General features: G+C 36.2%; 2 protein-coding genes across 2 annotated transcripts in view; both read right to left on the reverse strand.

The window, feature by feature from the left end:
* Window positions 1–17,552, reverse strand: part of LOC139733504 (uncharacterized) — a 52,083-nt gene extending 34,531 nt beyond the window's left edge. The window contains exon 1 of the mRNA XM_071644314.1: window positions 17,351–17,552. Within this exon, the coding sequence (XP_071500415.1) occupies window positions 17,351–17,423 (73 nt within the window). The 5' untranslated portion in view covers window positions 17,424–17,552. The remainder of the gene's footprint in view (window positions 1–17,350) is intronic.
* Window positions 1–24,933, reverse strand: part of LOC139733523 (uncharacterized) — a 666,293-nt gene that overhangs the window by 489,680 nt on the left and 151,680 nt on the right. The window lies entirely within an intron of this gene.

The following is a 24,933-nucleotide window of genomic DNA, read 5'->3' on the forward strand; positions in this document are numbered from 1 at the left end:
TTGCTACTCTCATACCCCGAGAGGAGGTCGAAAGAGTCAATAAAATTCACAAAATTCACAAATATTTAGATCTGCAGCGATTGCTATTGTTAAAGGGTGTGTACAGTTCTGGTCGAGGTGTAGATTTAGCTTTTAACATTTTGCGAGATATTCAGAAACCACTCCATGAGATGTCAAAGAGCATGCAGTGCTATGGATAAGGGGTATCAAAAGTTATTCGATGAAAATCGGTTTTGAAATGGCTGAGATATCCAAAAACAAGGTGAAACAAAGAGATCCTGATAAAGTTGTTGCATGTCGCCTTTTATTATTAGAACTTTTTTGTGTGGATATCTTAGCCATTTGAAAACCAATTTTCATCAAATAAACGTTGAATCCTTCTTAGAGATTACATGCTCTTTCATATTTCATAAGAGGCTTTTCATTATCTCACTTAGGAATGTTCAAATTACTCAAAACATGAATCCCTACCTAAACCAGTACTGTACAGTCCCTTTAACATTGATCATGTTTATTAAGCCCCACAAAATCAGATTCGAAGAGGGCATTTGGTCTTGGGTAACATGGATGAACTCCTAGGTTAATTTGGGTTTATCCTCCAACTTCACAATGATTCAGAAAGGCGTAGTATAGGCTCCTTTTTAGTTCAGGTTCATTATGTATCAACGTATATGATTACATTCTCATGCAATAACATCCATGATGAAGATGGGGGAGGGAAGAGAAACTGCGGGAGGGGGGGAGCTAGTAATCATCGATTTTGATCGATGAAATCTCTCTATAAATATTTTAATTTAATCAGCTTTAAAAAGGCATTTTGGATCGGCATTTAAAAATCAAAAGATGTGCTATTTCCATCAAAATCAATTCATTTTCCCAGTCCATACATGTGCAAAATTGCTCTAGTATCACGGTTTGCATCGTCACCATCGTCACCTCTACCATCACGACCATCATTGAAGGAAACCAAAACCCAAAAAGAAATGTGGATTGAGTGAAAGCAGCAACATTATTAGAACACATGCAGTGAAAGTTTAAGGAAAATCGGGCAATCGATGCAAAAGTTATGAATTTTTAAAGTTTGGATGTTGGAACCACTGGATGCATGACATCATGTGTGGGCAACAACATAAAGAAAATATAAAGAAAACAAACATGTTTTCACTTTTCTTGAGTAATGGAAGAGCAATATTTTGATTAACCACTTTCAGAAAGTAGGGGGAATGATACCCTTAACATAAGTCAGTATCAATTAAGTTGATGGAATGTATAATTTTATTGATTTTTTTGGTGGAATTCTCTTCATATTTTCTTTACATTGTCGCCCATCATGGTCTCTAGTAGTCTCTTTATTCAGTGATTACAACACAAAAAATATAAAAACGAAAAACTTTGCATCGATTGTCCTATTTTTCCTCAAACTTTCACTGATGTATAATGCTAATGTTGCTGCGTTCACTCAATCCATATTGGTCTCATGGGTTTTGGTTTCCTTTAATATCAACCAAACATCACTACCATCATTGCTTTTATAAGATTACCATGCACGACCATAAACATCATTACTATCATTTATTTTCACAACTGGATATCATCTTATCACCACGATTATCACTCGTATTACCATCGTATACATATCACCACTATCAATACTTTTTTCCATGTCATCAATCCATCAACAACAACTTCACGAAATCTCTTTCAAAGTTTTCAGCATCATCATCATTATCATCAGTCTAAATAAGCATTGCGACTGGCAATATATTCATACTCGATCCCTCCCTTCAATGCGCACATGGCCTATAACACCCGTAATTGAAATGATGAAGAGAAACGATTGAATATTGAAACACTGATTTGTTGGATTGTTTGTTTGTTTGTTTGTAAGAACACTAGCCGCATTCACACGTACAAAATAGCTGGTTACCGAGCGCACTCCAAAACTCGAGAGTTCTTGTTATACTCGCAACTTTTTATAAACTTCATGATCGATATATTATAGAAACAAACACCAGGCTTTAACTGGTATCAGATTCCCAGGTGGGTTCATGACTTTAAATGTGTATAAACCATTTGTTGTCGACTGACACCCAAAAAGGGAAGTCATGCGTGATTTGTTGTCTCGAAGTCGTGCAGTATCGTACACATAGAGCTGTGATAGAAGTTTACCAGTATATGGAGTTTATCAATATCAGCATAGCTATATGTTTACTATGTGAGAGAGAGAGAGAGAAAAAAATCAAACCCACAGCTCCGATTCTCAAGTAAAACACATTTGTAGAAGAGATTCGAAACGATCGTTTTATAATGTGTTATTTGGCACAAAAAAAAATTCACTTATTTTTAATAATATTAATCGATAACCAAAGATATTGCTTGTGGTTATATGTATACGATGGTAATACGAGTGATAATCGTGGTGATAAGATGATATCCAGTTGTGAAAATAAATGATAGTAATGATGTTTATGGTCGTGCATGGTAATCTAATAAAAGCAATGATGGTAGTGATGATTGGTTGATATTAAAGGAAACCAAAACCCATGAGACCAATATGGATTGAGTGAACGCAGCAACAGTAGCATTATACATCAGTGAAAGTTTGAGGAAAAATCGGACAATCGATGCAAAGTTGTTCGTTTTTATATTTTTTGTGTTGTAATCACTGAATAAAGAGACTACTAGAGACCATGATGGGCGACAATGTAAAGAAAATATGAAGATAATTCCACCAAAAAAAAATCAATAAAATTATACATTCCATCAAATTAATTGATACTGACTTATGTTAAGGGTATCATTCCCCCTACTTTCTGAAAGTGGTTAATCAAAATATTGCTCTTCCATTACTCAAGAAAAGTGAAAACATGTTTGTTTTCTTTATATTTTCTTTATGTTGTTGCCCACACATGATGTCATGCATCCAGTGGTTCCAACATCCAAACTTTCACTGCATGTGTTCTAATAATGTTGCTGCTTTCACTCAATCCACATTTCTTTTTGGGTTTTGGTTTCCTTCAATGATGGTCGTGATGGTAGAGGTGACGATGGTGACGATGCAAACCGTGATACTAGAGCAATTTTGCACATGTATGGACTGGGAAAATGAATTGATTTTGATGGAAATAGCACATCTTTTTGATTTTTAAATGCCGATCCAAAATGCCTTTTTAAAGCTGATTAAATTAAAATATTTATAGAGAGATTTCATCGATCAAAATCGATGATTACTAGCTCCCCCCCCCCCCCCTCCCGCAGTTTCTCTTCCCTCCCCCATCTTCATCATGGATGTTATTGCATGAGAATGTAATCATATACGTTGATACATAATGAACCTGAACTAAAAAGGAGCCTATACTACGCCTTTCTGAATCATTGTGAAGTTGGAGGATAAACCCAAATTAACCTAGGAGTTCATCCATGTTACCCAAGACCAAATGCCCTCTTCGAATCTGATTTTGTGGGGCTTAATAAACATGATCAATGTTAAAGGGACTGTACAGTACTGGTTTAGGTAGGGATTCATGTTTTGAGTAATTTGAACATTCCTAAGTGAGATAATGAAAAGCCTCTTATGAAATATGAAAGAGCATGTAATCTCTAAGAAGGATTGAACGTTTATTTGATGAAAATTGGTTTTCAAATGGCTAAGATATCAAAAAAAAGTTCTAATAATAAAAGGCGACATGCAACAACTTTATCAGGATCTCTTTGTTTCACGTTGTTTTTGGATATCTCAGCCATTTCAAAACCGATATTCATCGAATAAACTTTTGATACCCCTTATCCATAGCACTGCATGCTCTTTGACATCTCATGGAGTGGTTTCTGAATATCTCGCAAAATGTTAAAAGCTAAATCTACACCTCGACCAGAACTGTACACACCCTTTAGCAATAGCAATCGCTGCAGACGTATAAATATTTGTGAATTTTGTGAATATAATTGACTCTTCCGACCTCCTCTCGGGGTATGAGAGTAGCAAACAAAGAGTATAAATAGCAATATAACAAACCAGTGAATACAATATACTCAAAGATTACACATGACACAAAAGATATACAAGATTATAGTGTATATGGGAATACAAACATGAGTAAAATGAACAGATATACGACGTTAATCTACATGTGAATAGCAGATTACAAATTTGACAAAGAAGGTTGCTTCACTAACCTACATACCGCTACGTGTCGCTACGTATATATAATACACTTGTACTTTGATTATGATTTATTCCAAGCTTCAATTAGATTTCCAACTTACTTTTTGCAAGATATTGATGACGACGTCGAGTTTGCATGCATCCTAGTAACGCAAGTCTCGCGAGACACAGGAAAAGTGTCAGCAGACGGCTAACAAAACTACAAAAATACCACCTAAGGCAAAGCCGAACGCGATGGCGATGACATGTGAAGTGGAAACACACACACGCACACGCACACACAACGCACACACACAAACACACACACACACACAAACACTCGACACACGCCCACACACATACCCATACACAAACCCGTTGTTATGTTTCTGGTTGAAGGACGGTGTCCCATTCTCACATTGTACTAGTAATCTGATTCTGTGGTTAGCAGACGACCATGCCAATGGTACTCTATATACTGTGTAACAGTACGAACTCAACGCCTAACTGCGAAGTCCACGCACATGCGTACAAAAACCAACTTGTACACTGATAGTCTTTGCTCAAGTGACACAATGGGCAATTTCGACGCGTTAGGGTTACGGAAAAAAAAATCGCGTCCAGTACAGTGGCCATAAAGTGCCCCTCCCCCATATATTATGACATCATTTAGCTGAAAAGAGTCATAGTTGTTTTTCTTTTACAATCGAAGTAGGCCTTAGTTTACATCATAGATACCCAAAACATCAAAGCCAGTTAGGTTTTCCCAGCCAATTTCGCACTTTTGTCGGTTCATTTGATAGGAGGTTCGAATTCGTAAAATCGGTATTTGGCTGGCACCCTACGTTCATTCAAATTCGCCTTTAATTGCCGAAAAGGGTATTTCAGTCATTAAATTTCGCGAAAGACAGTCAAATTCCAAACGTGTTCATTCAAATTCAAATCATGCTATTTCTTTGTTTCAGATCATTTTAGCGTGTCTTTCTATGTGTGTTTTCGTTTCATTTATAAATTAGCGTTATAAAGCAGTAAAAGTATCATATTTCTTATCTAGTATAACTGGATTTGGTTGTTCTGTAACGCTCCTTTTCTTTCATATACATGTCATTATAGGCCTATACGTGTACCAGTAATACCAGCACAATAATGACAGCACAATAGATAAAATATTTACAGGCGTATGTCTCTAGAAGACATAGAAAGAATTATTTAAAAAAAAAAACATTTGCGGTTCATAACCTTGATTTCCTGGAACTGGCCGAACGCTCGTAATAAAGCGCTCGTAACGGCCAGATAATTTGTAGCTTCTTACTTCTTCTGATTCAAAAAGCACGTTAAAAACAAACTGGTGTCAAAGTCTCTTAAACGAATACGAAAACATGAAATGTTATGATGCTTACAAAACAATAACTACGATGAAAGAAAATAAGGAAAGAGGTCAAGCATGAACTTATCTGTTTAATTGACTGCAGAACATCTTAAATTAGATGGCCAGAAATCAATTTGAATGAACGAGCGCAGCATGTGATAACGTGATTATATCATTATGAATTTATGAATGAACGGATAGTGGAATGGTGCTTGTCTTATATATGGATTTCAGTTGAAAAAGTGTTGTGAATGTTTCAAAATGAATTTGAATGAAGAGATTATAACAATGAACTACCATGTAATCTAGGCGAAATTTTTGCTAAATTTAATTCAACATTAACATATTCGATTAAAAGAGGTGCGAAATTGACCCGGATGCTAGGCCCTTGACAGGTATAGCCCCCAGGTACAAATGTATTCCCACCCCATATGAATTAAGTCTTTTTAGGTGAAAAGAGTCATGTATGCCTATTTTCCATGGCAGTGGAATTAACAGCTGAGATACGTAAGACACAAACCCATCCAGTTATTTTTATTCTTTAAGGGGTCCCCAGCCAGTGGCTGGAAAGTGCATGCTCCCCTATTATTTTATTCTAAGTGAAAAGAATCACTGCTATAATTTCTTTTGCAATGGAAGTAGTACTCAACGAGGTATCAAAAACACCGAAACCAGTTATATAGCTGTACGGGGCCCCACGGAGTGTTCCTAAAGTGTCCCCACATGTAATTCCACTATCACGATCTGCATCCCGATCTATTCAATCTGTCAGATCGGGAGAGAGCGGCAAAAGTGTACGGGGACCGGGAGCATCGTAGCAGCAGCGTTTGGGTGATTGGGTTGGATCTGGCAATTTTACAGATCGGGAAGAAATTTTGAACTGGTTCAAAATTTCTTCCCCATCTCCCCATCAAGAATTACCTATTTTGAATCGTATGATAGCTCAAACGGGGAGAGAGCAGTGACAGTGTAAATACCGCGGGATGAGCGTAACAATTCCAGGTTTTTCTGACCGTAGTAACAGCGGCACAAGAGCGGGAAGTAGTCTAAACTAGACACCGACGACATGGTCCCGCTGCTGAGCCACTTTCTTGATCAAAGCACGACCTTCCCGCTTTAACGACGCTCTCACTAAGTTCTCTACTCTCGTATAAAATCAAGGCCTGTTCCTACGACGCTTCATTCTTGCTTCGATAACGCTGTTGGCCGCTTTAGCTACGCTGTTCCTACGCTTTCCCAGACTCAATAACGCATGTCTTCCACTCTCGCCGCTCTAAAATCGAACGTAGCCGATACGCTCGAAAATGTTTGCCAGAATAGCAAAACTGATGATTATGAGGAGGACGTTGTCGTTGTCGCGAAAATGAAGACGAAGGAGCGCATATTTAAGAAGAAGAAGAGATGCAAACAATAAAGAGAATCAAGCAAAACACTTTGGAGCTACTGTCTGGGGCCCCGTGCAGGATAAAATATCTGACTTTGGTATTTTGGATATCCGATGGATACTACTTCCATTGCAAAAGAAATTAGCCGTGACCCTCTTCGTAGTCTACAGGGCCGAGCCAAGCAAAAACTGCCTATTTTTCCAGTCAAGGTTTTCTCACGTGATTCTGGTACTTCAGACCATACTTAATAATATAAGCTTCTGCGCCATCTTGAAATCTGTCCCGAATCCAAGATGGCCCCAAAAAATCCAAAATGGCCGCCAGAGGACCTAAAAAGTGCCTTCTGTGGTTAAGATTTGTCTGGGGATGGATTTTTTAAAAACTCTTTTAGATGATAAATGGTAAGAGAAATGAGATTCAGTGGATTAAAATTAGAATCAGTTTCTTTTTTATTGCGAAAATCCAACATGGCCGCCAGACGCAGCTCCCGAAATTAATAAATGTCATAATAACCGGAGGACCAAACCCTAAAAACTCGCTTACTTAACGAGTGAGTTCCACTCTCTCTACAAACTAAGTAGACCATGCTTATTTTCACATTTCTATTGCAACAAACAACATACCACTGGTCTACCTCAAAAAATTTGTTGTGAAAGCCTCCAAATCCAAAATGGCGTCCAAGATGGCCGCCGTATCTACTGAATTTGCTATTTGAAAGATAGAATTTGATAGAAACATCAGATTTCAACAAATGTGATGTCATATGAAAGAGAATAACATTTCCTACAAGTTGACGTACCATTTTTGTGGGAGATTGTGATAACTGGATTGAGATTGTAATGAAAAATACTCATTTTTTGATATTTCTTTCTGAAAAAAGGAAAATCATGAAAATGCTTGATTCAGCACAAATCAGAAAAAGACTGAAGGATTATCTTGAAACGTTTTTTTAAGAATTTTGGTTAACATATACTTAATATTTGGAGAAAATTAGGGGTCAGTACCAAATGCGGTTCAGAGGTTATAATGTCTCAAACTTGAAAACTCGCTATGTAAAAATTTCCACTTTAGCTGTGACAAGACCTTGTTGGTCGTAAAGAGAGGCTGCACGCGCCAAGACTACTACACGCACCACTGGCACTAACGCGTTTAGCAGTGCCAGTGGTGCGTGTAGTAGCCTTGGTGCGCGCAGACTTTTTTTGACAAACACGAGTTTGTGCCTGCAAACTAACTTTTCATACCAAGTGGTAGCTCAGGTGACGCCGATCGCTATTATTTCAAAGTAGATTGTTCTGTAGCAGATGAGATGAAGCAAAAAATGTCTTTCAAACAGAGGTAGGAGCTTGAAACAACCATGCTATAGAAAGTTTAAAACAAAATTTGGATCAATTACTCAAAAACTCAAAGATTGCAGGCCATCAAAGCTGACATAGTTTATTGCGCCAAATTAAATGTATTATTTTAATTTTGGTACAATTTTGTCTGTTGTGCTATCTATTTATAGTTTTTATATATTTTGAACATTGTAGTAATATTTCAAGCCGTCATGGGTTTTTATGGAGAAATTTTTAAAACCAGTGATATTCTACTCCGAAAAAGAAAAAAAAAATCGAGTGGAAGTTTCATTTTTGAAGGAGTTAATAACGGAAATCAGTAAATTCAAAGTAAAATTGGAGTGAATTTTGAGTGAAAATTTTCATTTTCACTCATTTTAGAGTGACCTTAGGGATCACTCGTCACTCTTTGAGTGATCCCTGAGATCACTCTAAGAGGAATGAAAATGAACATTTCCACTCTCGAGTGATCCTGATATCTAAAATGTGAAAGCATCTACCAATGGCATTAGTTCAATTCAATGTTGGCACTATAACCCACATGAAATCAGCCTAAAACGATGTAAGAAAAATCTATTCACAGTGAATACACTTTCAGCATGCTTATTTGTAAATTCAATTCAATTCAATTCAATTCAATTCAATGTTTTATTTCATTTTTCGACAAGAACATAATAACATCACTTCTTCTTGTTTGGTAACAGAAAATCAGGTGCTCAAAACTATGTAGGATGAAAAGAATACAATAATTGTAGCACCTTATAACCATTACAGATTATCATAAAACTCGAGTGATTTGACGTAAGTAAACATTGTGGATAATTTGAAAAATGGAGGGACCCACTAAAAAGACAAGTCTTGTAGAATGTGGGCCCCTCAGAAATGTGAATATACAGCATGAATAATCATTTTGGACAGTGTTATTTGAACGGTGACACGACATTTGCTCCTGCGACAATTGCTCCGGTCTTATTTTCTCTAAGGACTTAGGGTTAGGGTTAGGGTTGTGATAGGGTTTTAGGTTTAGTTTGATGTGAGAATTCGGATTAGGGTTAGGGTTATGTTTATGGGTTGAATTTACGTTTGGCTTGGCATGCAGATATATCATGGGAGTAATTGTCGCAGGAGCAAATGTCATGGGACCTATTTGAACAACATACTGAAAAGTAATTTCGCACAACACATTTAAAAGCAACTTTGAGAAATTGCCGCCATGTCGGATTTTTCGGGGGGGGGGGGTGCTCGGATCAGAAAGGCTTTCAACGACATGTCCGGATCAGATATTATTACACATATGCCATCATCATTAACGTTTCTACAACAGCAGAGTAACATTCAAGTACAAAAGCATATCTTTGATACAGAAGCATTTCTTTTTTTAAATCAAAGATTGGGCCTTACCCAAACACTAAAATGAGCTCCACCCCCCCCCCCCAAAAAAAAAATAGATAAATAAATAAACCCTCAATATGGTTTAAACAAGGACAATATATATGATAGACAGCAATACAAGACATTCTACAAAATATATCAAAATATGAAGAGTTTTGTTTGCAAAAACCGATAAGTCCATATTTGCCAAATGGAGATATTTGCGATTAAGGTTCAAGAAAAATAAAGAGAATAATAAAAAAAAATTGCTTCTTTTGACCATAACTTTAAAAATATACCTTTATATGTAGGGACCAATATATCATTTAAAAGGTATTATTTTGTACTTTATGACAGAGATCGTACTTCAAAATCTTCAAAAATGGACTTATCGGTTTCTGCAAACAAGATTTGACTCTGACGCAACACACTAAAGGTATCGTTTACCGTTGGAAGAGATATCACATTCGATTTATATGTGCATTTTAGTTGTATCACAAAACATTCTACCATGTAGAAAAAAAATACATATATTTTTGTTCAGCATTCTTTATTATATCAATAAACAATGTAATATATGTAATATAAAATAAACAAACAATGTAATATATATATATATATATATATATATATATATATACATACATACATGTATATATATAATGAAGCCTAAAACATACATAGACATTACCATTTCTTTTCAAGAAATCATAACATTGATAACTGTTGACAGCTTAGTATAAAAAGCTAGAAATGTTGCTACGGCGACTGACATGCCTCCGCCGTAATGCATGGTTCTCCTAGTAGGTCTGTAGTACAATGTCTTGACAATGTGTGATGACCGTTTGACACAATTGGCAAAATATTAAAATGACAGGTTTGCCACAAATGTGCTGAATGTTCACTTTCCTGGAACTAGCTTCAATTGGATGAATGATTAAAACGTCAGAGTGCAGGTATTTGGGGAACTGATGATTTTTACTTGACTTTTGACCCTTTTATAAGTTTATGCATTGAGTAATTTTCAAGGTATTGAGAAAAAGTATAATTTCAGTATCAAATTATGATGAAACCATCAAAAAGTGTGACCCTTTTCAGCTGAATAAATGTTCTGTGCCCCCGGTCTATTAGAGCTGTGAGCCATCATATTCTAGGAGTCCATACCCAAGCCAGAGTGAGAGGACCCACCAGCAATGCTGTGCACGATCCTCAGTTTAATCCTCTGCAATATGGCTGTCAGATTTTACCATTGGTTTTTCTTTTTTATATAAATAAAAAGGCTTCCTCTAAGATTTAACCCATTTCTATCAGGAGGAGCATGTTTTCTTCTTCGTAGAATATTTACGTATGATTTGTGTAATTATCAATGAATAAGAAAACGCAATTCAGGTGAGTTTATGGTTGAATCTAGCTTATTATTTGTTTCCCCTGAATTCCTTTGTTGGTGCGGCATTGAGGGTCGCCATGATGAGAACACTCTAAGCGCAATTAATGTATGGACTGAATGGTGGCGAAAATGGAGATTATGATAGTGTAAAACGTTGTTGCTTCAAAGAATAAACTCATATTTGTCATCAGGGGTATATTGATTTGCAATGGACACTATCTACCAAGGTGGACATTTAAGTCTGGGTACTTTTAGAACAGTTTATGAAACAGAACATTTCAGTTTATTGTTGAACATACAGCAAAGATTTTCAAACCATTCTCCTTCTGTGCCGAGGCAGCAGTGGGTGTGGAAATGATGAGGGTTTTCAGACCAAACATGAAACTGACGATGACTATGGTTGAGATGAGATAAAAGAAAGTTGGCTGTCTCAGAGATTAAGCCAATTCCTGTCAGGAGGATTGTGCTAGTTCTTCGGTTAGACACAACTCATAAAACCCGATACAATTAATCACTTTCATCATTTATTTTATGCTGATCATTTTAGAAAAGTAGTCAGTGTCAATTTGCAATTAAAAAGAGAAAACAAGACAAAAGTCAAAAACAAATATAAAATACATAAGAAAATCAAAAGAAAAATAAAAACATAAGAATTCAAATGACTTTTAGATTTTTAAGATGTACAATTGTTGAATTTGCTACAACAAATATACAAATCAAAAGTAGACTCCCAATTATCTAATTAGACTAAACTATGGTCTTTGGCTCAATTTGCATAATTAATTGATGATCAAAGACTAGAGATTTATCATTTAAAAAAATCTTAATACACATTAGTGTAGATTACTGGTGTGATGCATGCCAAATTTCGTCGTGATCATATCACTGAGGCCAAAAAAATGGGGGGGGGGGGAGGGGCAGTTTTAGCACAACCTTAAACACCTGGACCAATTTAAGGTAAGGGAAGATTAATACTGATTACTTAATACAGACGATGAAATAGGGTATGTCAGTCAGGCAAGTTCACAGTTTAACTTGACCTTCTTTTTTAATTGGAATTCTTCTTAGATGCTTAAGAGATTAAATCCATTTCTCTTTTGATGAGCATATTGGTTCCACTGCCATGGACATTCTTATTGCAATGTGCATGTCTGGTCGCTTGTAAAACAATTGATAAAATTTAAAATGTCAGTTATGTGAGGTAATTGATAAATTTAGTTTATCCATTTTGCTACCATTGCATTTCTTGGCCCTAAAAATGGTAGTTTTGCTGTAAAAATTAAATTCTTGGGTCATTTGTGACCGTGCACCTCAAAACGAACATAAAGTCGCACTCATTGATTTTGCCTGAGGACTGAAAATAAGTGAAATGGGTCAACCTAGCCGAACTTGACTTTTTTCATATTTTTGAAAGAGCGGGTCCTATTTTACATTATGCTAAAATTTGGTATCAAAAAATGGGCAGGAAAGTGTGTGTGTGTGTGTGTGGTGTGTGTGTGTGTGTGTGTGTGTGTGTGTGTTTAGCAGTTTATCTCGAACGTTTTTGGTAGAGTTCCCTTTTTCATTTCTGAAAACCTTGTCCACACTCTTCACTTTCAACTCTAATAACTATTGAAAGGATAGTGCTACTGCTTTGAAAGTTGGCATTAATTATGGGCAGAATGTGTTAATCATGTGTTTAATTTCAGTTTAATCTGATAATCCCTTCATTGTTGTTCCTCTGGTGGTTTACTTCCTGTTTTTTGTCCCATTCATCACAGAGTCAGCACGGTTTGGTAAAGATTAAGCGCTTGAATAGACACTGTACTTCAGAGTCTCTTTTCTGAGTTCACCCTTTTCCTGAGTTTGTGCTTTCTTTCCAATATTTAGATAGGTTAGGAGAGTCCATTTGATTTGAGTTATACATCATTTTAAAGCTTAAAGTCTGCTCTTTCAGAATATGGTCTTAGCTAAAGATCAATGTCTGGCGACTTTTTGTTTGTTGTGAGGTGCAGAGTCGTATTTAGAAGCCGATATATTATAAAGAAAACATGTTTATGGCCGCCATTCTGGAAAAATCTGAGATGGCGGCCATATATATATATATATATATATATATATATATATATATATATTTATATATATATGAACGAGAGTAAGGAGGCGGTAGACGTTGCTTAATCCTCGCAAGTGATTTCACTCTTGCTTTCGGGCTTTCTGCCCTTTGATGCGACGACCCAGGGGTTCATCATTAGCTGAAGACACACGACTCACACTATTATATATATATATATATATATATATATATATATATATATATATATATATATCGGTGCTTATGAAAGTATTGTTTTACTGATTGCTTGTGCAATAACCTTTCGAAAAATGTATAATTTTGATACTCTTCAAAAAAAAATCTGGCGAAATTACATAAGAAACCCGACTTTATGTCCATAAATGCACTATTATAAAGAGTCGGAAAAAAAGATGACTGATCTACAACCCTAATGAGTCGTGTTATCTTTATCATTATTATTCTCATTATCAAAGAATTAAAAAGTGAATGAAAAACACGCGCCTCGTTGTATAGATCATTTCATCTTTCGCCTCATGAAATATTTTGTCCGTTACACTCGAAAACATTCATTATCTGTATAATAATGCACCTCGACTCCGCAGGTACTATTACACTGCCACTCGATTTCACGCGCATAGTGCCAACAAGTCACAGTGCTGGCGCTGCGCTGGTTCATTCACAGGCCCGACGCGACAAGGCGCGTCCGGGTACCGCAACATTACGTGTGCTCGCTGCTGTGTTACGTACCTGTAGCTGTACGTATTACGTATTACGGCGTTGTTTTTACTTTTGACTTTCATCTGCCCATAAGCAACAAACACAGTGTGGTATTACACACTGTGCTCACACAGCTAACTATATGTAAAATGTGTGAATATGTGACTCTGCACCACAAAACAAACAAAAAGTCGCCAGACATGACTTTTTAGTTAAGACCTTATTCTGAAAGAGCATACCTTAAAGGTAGGGGAAGCCTTTTACAGACCTCCCAAAATGCAGCAAAACATTAATTATGAACCTCAGGGGACTTACTTAGGCCACTGCTTAGAAATTTGGAAGTCAACGGTTATCTACAATTTGAATAATGCACAAAACTCAACTACTCAGTAGTTCTGTATGTCAGCCACACTTAAGCCTTTTTGTTGCAGTCTTCTGTATTTGTTATCTATAAACACAAAGTTAATCTAAAACTACAAGACCTGATGTAATAACATATATAGTGTGTGGCAAGAATGTACATAGAAATGTTTGTAAGTGTTGATTAACTTTCTTCACAAAATATACATGATGGACACATATGCAGTGCATTGGTCTGCAAAGGTAGCCTAGTAATGTACTGAAATTTACGGTAAGCCCCGAGAAAAATTCCATTCAAAATCTAACGGTCAAAAAAAAATTGAACTAAATGTTACCTTCTACTTTCAATACTTTATGGGAGTTTCTAAAATGATACTCTCTTCAACATACCACTGTATTTATACAACTCTTCATTTAAGGCATGCAAATGGGATTCCCTACCTTTAAGCTTTAAAATGATGTATAACTCAAATCAAACGGACTCTCTTATCTTATCTAAATATTGGAAAGAATGCACTAACTCAGGAAAAGTGTGAACTGAGAAAAGAGGCTCTGAAGTACAGTGTCTATTCAAGCGCTTAATCTTTACCAAACCGTGCTGGCTGTGCGATGAATGGGACAAAAAAAAAAGGAAGTACACCACCATAGTTACTACAATGAAGGGATTATCAGATTAAACTGAAATTAAGCATACTTGATTAACACATTCTGTCCATAATTAATGCCAACTTTCAAAGCAGTAGCACTATATTTTCGAAAAAGGGACACTAAAGACACACCTAATCACACTATTCTACCAAAATGTTCGAGATAAACTGCTAAAAAAAAGACACATTTTCCCATCCGTTTTATGATACCAAATTTAAGCATAAAGTAAAAGAAAATCTGCTCTTTCAGAAAATATGAAAAAGTCAAGATCGGCTATGTTGACCCATTTCACTTATTTTCAGTCCTCACGCAAAATCAGTGTGTGCGACTTTATGTTCGTTTTGTGGCGCACGGTCACATATATTGTGTTAACAGTGTTGCCACAGTGTTAAATTTCAAACTATTTGGATCATCGCATACAACTCACATAGTCATACGCGGTTACACAGCTTACCACATAATTTTCGCATTGTGTCATAATTATTATGCTGCAGTATGTGGACATGTTGTGCTCATAAAGTTGTCATGGTATGAATTTTCAGACTGTGTGATTAACCACATACTTATTATCCATAGTGACTTGCAGTAATTGCATAATAGGCACATTGTGTCACATTATTGCAGTCCATGGAAATAGCGTCTCCACAGAGATGTCACAGTGTGAAACGATGGACTACGTGGTTTGTCTCCTTCTAGGCCCTAGTCCAATAGTAGTATAACTTTACCACTACACATGATATTCATAATGGGCTACATATTGCAGTCTGTGGGAAAGATGTGTTCACGTAAGAGCACATTTTGTATTCAAAATTATGTGACTTACCACATAGAAATCACAGTTACCAGAGCTTACCATAATAATGACCACAGTTAGTGTGCCACACACTATAATAGGTGAAACTTGTGTGCCCACAGTCGCGTTGTCACGGTGTGGAATTCTAGCCTATGTATTTATCCAACGAAAATCACATAATGATCACAGTTACTCCAGCTTGCCACACAAGAATCTGATTGTGTCACATATTGTAGTATTTTGCAATACCATGTGTCCGCCAAATTGCATAGTGTGAAATTCTAGGTTTTGTGGTTTCTCACCCAAAGGTCACACTCGTCATTTACCATAGCTTGTCAAAAAAAAAAATACCACAGAACGTGTCACAAGTTTTAGCATGTTGAAATGTAGTGTTGCCGATTTTTCGCATTATACACAGACCCACAAGTGAATGGAAATTGGGTACGTCATTAAAATTATGATAATAATATTGCCGGGTAAGACATTTATTCACAATTTCAACGGGACATAATAATATCACAGGACGATACCACACTGCAGTACCACACAGGATCACCACACAGCAAAATCACATAGCATCGCATAGCAGTACCACACTGCAATAGTAAACAAAAGTACTAAACAACAAAACCAGAGAAAATACAACAGAAAGTACAGCCGGAAAATACCACAGGATATTCTTGTGGTATTCTGTCGCCCATTCCACAGGACTACCACAGGACAATGCCAAACAGCAGTACTGCACAGGAGTTCCACACAGCAAAACCACATAATATAATACAGCAGTAGCACATGCCAATACTTAATACCACACAGCAATAACATAAGGCCAAACTGCACAAAATGCAATCAAGTGTACCACAGAAAAATACTGCAAGTTATCCTTGCGTGTGTTTGTTTGTTTGTGTTTCCCTTGATATACTATAGCAAAGAACTATCACAGGATAATACAATGTACCACAGTGCACTACCTCACAGGAGTACCACGCAGGAATTACAACTGGAATTTAAAAAGACGAACAAAGCACACATATACTCCAGAATTTAATTCGTTGATGAGTTATGCTGTGAACAATAACAATTGATTTAAGCAGGCAGTATCTAACCTGGCCTATGTTTATTATAAGTATGATATTGCATAACTGTATATGCCGTCAATACCCTGTGTGGGAAATCGCACGCAAACTACCAATACGGTCATGAGTCACACAGAAGCCACAATTAGAATACATACTTATGGGCATTGGTACGCCTGATTCTCAGCATGTAATTGATCTCAAAACAATCTTTAAATTCGCTTTCCTCCTTTTTCTCTAAAGCTTAATTTACTAATTCTCTTTTCAATATTCGTTGTATTCGTTTTTTGTTTCTATTACAGAGAGAAATACATGTAGGGAGGTCAAATTTTTAGCAAGTTACAGGTGATTTAGGATATCTAAGCATCAAAGGTAATATATTTGTTATTCAACATACATTTTTTTTTTTTTTTTTGCATAAAATTGTACAAAACAGAATAATTACGAGAAACACTAGTCTGGTTTGCCTCATTTCAGTTCAAATCATGCGATTGCGGACTGAATCAGACCAATATTCAAATTCTGTAAAATACAAAAATGGAATAATATTAAGCAGCAAACAGACTTCCTTCATACGCAGTGACAGACATTTTCGAAATTTGGTAGGTATTTGGTTGACTGTCGATTTGAAGAAGCTTTGTTTTTATTACTCGGCTTGGAATCGACAACGTTAAACTGAGTGCAGAATCAAGAAAATGAAGCTGTCTTACCGTGTCCAATTTGGCTGCAGAAAAGAGTAACAGCCAATGTTAACAGGAGAGTGAGGTCGTATCTTCTATCCATGTTAGGTAGTCAAAGAGCGAAATATTTTGTCAGAGAAATGAGCTAAATGCACGTGAAACTGTTATGCTCCGATAGACTGCGAAGGAATCCCAGTTATCACATTTTTTTGGGGGGAAAATGGTTACAGTCAAACATACCCAAAGCAGCGTGTCTTTCCGAGACAGACGAAATTGCTTTGTTAAATGAATGCGTGGAAGTTTATGTGACGTTCAGTTGACGCTCAGTGAACTCCCCGACTCAGCGGATCGCTTGCTTATTATGTCTGATGGCTTTGCATTTCCAGCATGATGTCTCATACAGCTTTCGTTTGGCACAGTTCTGTTCGTAGGAGACGTAACTGTTTACTCGTATCTTCCATGAGTATCATTGTACAATACACACATTATTCTCACAAATCCAAAGGCAGACCTCCAATATGAATATTCAGGAGTACTTTCTGTACAATTGGATTGCGTGGAGTCTTCGAAAGACCAGTTTGTAAAAACACTTTGCGCATGAGCAGAAAAAAGGTCATTATTTATGTACTAACAGGCATTTGGGTTTGCAAATTCACGGAGATTACCATCTATGATGCGATTGTTATTCATGTGCTCCATGTCCAATTGGTGCTTGCCAGCACATCAACATGACAGCCACTAGGAAATAGGCTGTTACGGCATCCAATACAAAACAATGAAATTTATGCCTGCTGAATTGTCAAACTCTGGAGTATTCTGATCACCTGATCTCAACGCAAGCTCATTTTTTGTGTGAACATGAATTCCAAATTATTGTTACGTCGGACAAGCTTATGCATTTTGACGCTTTCAAAACAAATGAAGTGCCTATAAACAAACTGTGAGAAAAACAAAGAAAGATCACTTGTACCAAAGTGCATGGAAAATGAGCTATGTAATTGTGAACGGGCTTGTTTAGTATTTCAGCGCCATTATATCTAGGATTATAAAATGGTGCAGATGCAAAGACTTACAAAGGAAATCTTATGAATGACACTATCTACACCTTTTTTCATGGATTCAAATACCTAAATAGATCAGTAACATAGCTATGTTTCATCTGATAGCAAATCAAACTAACGTTACCTACAACACTAACTGTAACACACACCTAATTATGCAAAATATTGAACCTAAACTTTTTAAGGAAGTAGACCTAATGTTCAGACCTACAAGATGTCACTGAAACAGAATCAAAATGGCTCTAATTTGTCACCTAGTATGATATTGCTAAGAACGTTATGGACAGCTTTTAGAAATGGTTCTTTATAGAATTAGTCCTGGGAGAACCTCTTGAAGATTTCAACAACAACAACAAAATACAGTTGATGACATGAATTAAGGAGCCTTGTATGTTTGTGTTTGTCTGTTTGCTTGTTTATACTTTTGTTCTCACAAGTAATACAATACTCCTAAACCTCGTAAGCTATAGTAACTTTTTTTTTTCTTGTCATCTCCAGTGTCATTATCATTTGCAAACTTTGCGATGGTATCTTTTGGTGAACACTTTCATTCGTCTACTTTGTTGTTTCCTGACACGTCTGAAGGGGAAGATTATTTATAAGAAATGGACGGCATCTTAAACAAAAATAGATTGGAACATAATGGGTTACTTTGAGCTTGCTCGATCTTAGAGCTGGCATTGTCATAATCTCCAAAACAACGTCAAAAAACAAACAAACAGACAGATTAACCCAAGCCATACCAATCGTCGTTTTCTCCCATACTAAATTCTCTTTTATGTTAGAAATTTTTCAATATGCGATGAAATTTTGAGATTCATTTGACAAAAAAGGTGATTTCTGTAAAATTCATGAACTCAAGGGGAAAACAGACATAGACGAGAAGGTCTTGCATTTCACGAGAATGAAAGAACAAAATAAAGATATTACCAATGCGAATTTTTTTTCAATTTGTCCCCTTTTCAAAATGACATTTGCCAAGATCGCAACTGCTGATTAACAAACACGTTGGAAAATTGCTATGAACAAACACGTCAGAAAATTAGGAATCAGTGGGACTCGAAACTGTCACCTACTGTTCTCCGGGCAGCGACATTACCACCAGGCTGTCCCTGGTTGCCGGCAGTGACACGATGGATATGGATCAAATACCGAAGCTCCGAAATTCCTGCATTGTTATGTTGAGTAGTCTAATGCAAAAGTCACAGAGACAGCCCGGATCACCCCGGAAAACCCGGATCTGATCCGGGGTGATCCGAGGAAAGATCCGTGTTGACACCTTGGTGTTTGTCCGTGTCAATGCCGCGCTCTTCCGGCCTTATTCGTGTAGCTGCCGTGTTGATACCGTGTACACAGTCATACTAACGCTCGTCGACACTCCATCGAGGTATAAACTATCCCAGATCTCACCGGATCTCCCCGGATCACCGTGTATATCCTTGAGCATCCGTGTTTATATGTGAGTGGGGCATGAGGCGGATAAGGCATACTAAAAAATAAAAAAAAAACATGAAGGAAAGATAAGCATCATTCAGATGGGTGAAGGTTCAGATGCGATTTACTGACGTATAGTCACATTTAAAGTCCTCAGCGATAAGCACGATGATCGGGGTAGTTCCGGGATAGTTTTGTCCTGGATGGAGCGTCGTCGAGCGTTGATGACTTTACACACAGTATCAACACGGCAGCTAAACCGATAAGGCCGAAACAGCACGGCATCTACACGACATCTATACATCATCTACCCAGAATCTACATGGCATCTAAACGACACTTACACGGACCAACACGGCAATCCCCGCCGGATGACGCCATATGTTTATGACCTTCAACAGTTTTTGTGTTCGCCTCCTAGATGCCCAAGGATGACAGGAATCAGGAAATGAACAAGAATCCCTTCCCGGATCACCCCGGAGTGATCCGGCATGTCTATGTGACTGGTCATCAACGCTCGTTGACGCTCCATGCAGGGCGAAACTGTCCCGGAACTCCCCGGATCATCGCGTAGATTGAGGATCCATTATGGACTGGGGCTTTTATTCGCAACTGTTGATCTGTTAATTAACAAACATGTAGGAAAAAAGGCTCTATTCCCACTGGTTACCCTTTTCAGACATGTTTGTTAATGTACAGACCAGTAGTTGAAGCGGGAGACGAATTGAAGAAACTCGCATTTGAACTTTCACCCCAGTGAATGGTATCGTCAATAATGTCTTTCTTTCAAAGACAGTAGAAATACGTCGATTTTCTTATGGCCAGATTAGTTTTCCTGTACTTTCCAAGTTACATTCCACTTTTGCTCCTGAGACAAAGTATATCCGGTCTTATTTTCTCCAAAGGCTGCGATGGGGATTACTGGAACACGTGAAAGGGCTGTGAGAGCGTTTTAGGTAAATTTTAATGTGAGGATTAGTGTAGGTTTTTTTTATATAAAATCATATTTGGATTAACGTGCATATATTTCATGTCAGCAATTATTGTCGTATGGCAAAATGTTATGGAACCACTTTCTATAGTTTATAGTTTTCAATGAATTCTACCCAGGCGAAGTACGTTATGTACCTGATGGTAGTCAGCATTGTAGTATGACGTACACATTTACTGATGTTCAGATAATATAGATCAGCACAATAACTCCTATACCAGCAGCAAACTTGAAATACAAATATGATACCTTGGGCCTAATATTCTCATGCTGTAGTCGAGTATACGTCACTTCCAGCTTAGCTGGCGGGGAAATAAACAGGTTATGTGTAAAGTAGTCTACTGGTGCATAGCTGGAATGTGAATACTTCCATACAAAACATACAGCAAACGAATCTTCGTGGTGATACGCACGACACGGTGTGGGCGTTTAGAACCCTCAGCGTACCATTGACTTTCATATCGATGCTATTTTTAATGAAGAAAGCAATCCTATCTCCCTTACCCAAGTAACGATCGGAACGATACATTTAGTAATGGTCTAAAATATTGGTGCCGAATTTATATCAAGCCAAACTTCCGATATGCCAATTATGCTAAATTCAAAATTGTGTAAAGATTAAAGATTTTATTATAGAATCGAAATTCGTATTCAAACATCTGCCATTGATGTGAAAAAGACTAAACAAATACTTTTCAGGTTTATTCAACACTTCCTTAAAACAAATGAACATATATTACAGAAAACATTCAGCATTACAATCAATTAGACTACACAAAAGCATTATCATTACAACAACATTCATAAGAAGTATAACAAATCAAAATGATTGGATAGTGTTAGGAGACAACGAATATAAGGCACAGCCTTATATTATTAAAGCCTGTCTCTAGAAAAATATACACATATATTATAATAAATCATGTCATAGAAATATTTTTGATAAATATAAGACATTTAAGCAAGTTGAAACGTGGCTGTACTCACCTATTAGATAAAAATAAAAAGAAATGACTGAAATGTTTTGTGTTTAATCAGTGCATTAAACTCGGCAGTTGTGTAATAACTCTCATTGATAATATGTTTTGTAATGTTTTACCCCTCCCTGACTCTTTTATAATTCTTTCAGATATAACGGATCATTTTCCAATAATGACTTCCTTTACTTTGAGAACGCTTGTTAATGACTCCAAATCTTCATTTCCTTTATTTAAACGTAGAGTGTCCCCTGAAAAGTTGGCCAGTCTTGATGCCGCTCTTGATAATGCAGATTGGTCACGAGTATATGACAGTGACGATGTTAATTTGTCTTTTGACAATTTTATGAATATTTTGAATTGTTTTTTGGATGATATAATTCCTAAACAAAAGAAAAGAATGGATTATAAGAAGACTCCTAGGTTACCGTGGATAACTAAATCAATTCTTCGCTCAATTAACAGAAAAAATCGTCTATATTATAAATACAAAATGGAAAATACTGATCAATCGAAAAGGAAATACACATCTTATAAAAATACACTAATCAGAATTTTACGTTTTGAGAAGAAAAATTATTACTCACGACAGTTGTCAAAATTTCAGTTTGATATTAAAAATACCTGGAAAGTTTTAAACCGGGCAATGAATATACAGAGCAAAAAAGTAGAGATTGATCAAATTAAATCGGATGATAATTTGATTAACAATTCTGTTGATATTGCCAATGTTTTTAACTCTTATTTTTCTCAGATAGGTGAATCGCTTGCTCAAGATATCCCGGCCACAAAACAAAATTTTACTGAATTTTTAGGTCAATGTAACCCAAATTCTGTTTTTTTTATTCCAACGAATAGGTATGAAATTATTGATATTGTTTCTTCTGTTAAAAGTAAGCGCAGTTCCGGTTATGATGGTATTGATAATTGTATTCTTAAAGGAGTCATATCTGCAATTGCAGACCCTTTGACTCATATCTTTAATTTATCAATTTCTCATGGTATATTTCCTGATAAAATGAAATTGGCGAAAGTAATACCAATATATAAGAAGGGTGACAAACTGGATATCAGTAATTATCGCCCAATTTCTTTATTATCTTCATTGTCTAAAGTATTAGAAAAAATAATTTATATTAGAATTATTAAATTTTTTAATTTACATAAAATTTTTACCAAGTCTCAGTTTGGATTTCGAGAAAAACATAGCACTATTCATGCAATTCTTCATTTCGTTGATAACGTGGTTAACGCAATTGACAACCACGCTCATTTAATTAGTATTTTTTTGGACTTTTCCAAGGCCTTCGATACAATCAATCATAACATTTTACTTTATAAGTTATCGCATTATGGAATACGTGGGAAGGCCTTGGAGTGGTTTAAGAGTTACTTAGGTAATAGGAAACAGTTTGTTACTATTAAAAATAATAATTCAGTTATAAGAGATGTTAAGTGTGGTGTTCCACAGGGAAGTCTTTTAGGACCGTTGTTATTCATAGTATATATCAATGACTTTTCTTCTGTTTCTGAAATACTTTCTTTTATTCATTTTGCAGATGATACCACTGTTATTTTTGCTCACAATGATGTTGATATTTTAGTCCAAAAAGTTAACACAGAACTGTTAAAAGTTACTAATTGGGTCAGGGCTAATAAATTATCATTGAATGTTCAAAAAACAAAATATATGCTTTTCAGTAATACTGTCGAAGTATTAAATTCTAACATAGTTTTAGATGATATTAATTTAGAAAGTGTATTAGATTTTAAATTTCTTGGTATAATTGTTGACAATAAACTGTCTTGGAAAACACATATTGATCATATCTGTAAAATTATTTCACGTAATATAGGTGTTTTGAACAGATTGAAATTTTATATTCCTCAAAAGTCATTACTCATGTTATACTCCACTTTGATACTGCCTTATTTGAATTATGGAATTTTGGCTTGGGGTAATACTCATCAGACCCTCTTGAATAGAGTGTTGTTACTGCAGAAAAAAGCCCTCCGTATTATTTGTAATTCTCCTACACGTTCACATACAAATTTACTGTTTGCGTCTAATAAGTTACTAAAAATAAATGAGTTGTTTTTATTCAACTTAGGTCAATTTATGTACTTTTTTAATAACAGTTCACTTCCATCTATTTTTGATTCAATGTTCCTTAAAAACCAATCATTTCACTCCTATCCAACCCGACGTTCAAATGAATTTCATTTACCTTTTTTCCGAACAATTTTAGGGAAAAATTCATTTATCTACACTGGTCCAAACTATTGGAATTCTCTGAACCACGATATAAAAACAGCTCCCTCTTTGTATTCATTTAAACGCAAATTAAAAGCCTCTCTTTTGCGATTTTACAACAACATTTGTCATGAATCGGATTAGTTTTACACGTTATTCATTTTGATACCCCTTTCATAAAATCCGCATAGTTGATTACACATTGTCGCTCGTACTGGCTGACCACCGCCAAGTTCGTGAATAAAGTTTTGGGTTAAGTTAGTCATGCAGTTGATGGATTTTTCTTCGGGATCTGCACTTTATACGCTTATATAATGAGGGATTTTTTTTTTTTCCGTCTGGTCTTGTCTCTGTCTTGTTTTTGTTTTCCATCGTCCAGCCCTCGTGTATTGTTATCTCCGTTGTGCTAGTCTTACTTCCTGTCGTAGTCTGTCTTTTGCGTTTAACTATAGCCTCGTCGATGTCCCAGTGTCGTTTTATGTCCATACTATATGTTAATGTTGTCATTTTGTGTTTTTCTTCCTTTTCTGTCTGACTCTTTATGGGCTTCCATTTCTATTTCTATTTTGTCAATGTTTTTAAACATTTTTTCCTCTCTATTTTTTTCTTTTTTTTTCTGCTGTTACAACTGTTTTCGCTATTGTTACTTCAGACATTTTCGTTGCTGTCCTGATGCCGATAATTGTTACCAATATTTTCACTGATTCTTTCTCTCCTGAGGGGCCCACACTCTACAAGCTTCGTCTTTTTAGTGGGTCCCTCCGTTTTTCGCCTTGTGTACGTTGATATTCAACTTTACTTTAATTTACTTCAGGCATTGTAATGTATCTTTGTAATGTATCTGCAAGTATACAAGTACTGTTTTACTCTGTTAAACTCACTTTGCTTGTTTGTTT

The sequence above is a fragment of the Diadema antillarum genome, unplaced genomic scaffold (assembly GCF_040938485.1).
Source record: "Diadema antillarum isolate AM-2024a unplaced genomic scaffold, OU_Dant_1.0 seq00000481_RagTag, whole genome shotgun sequence".
Taxonomy (NCBI): domain Eukaryota; kingdom Metazoa; phylum Echinodermata; class Echinoidea; order Diadematoida; family Diadematidae; genus Diadema; species Diadema antillarum.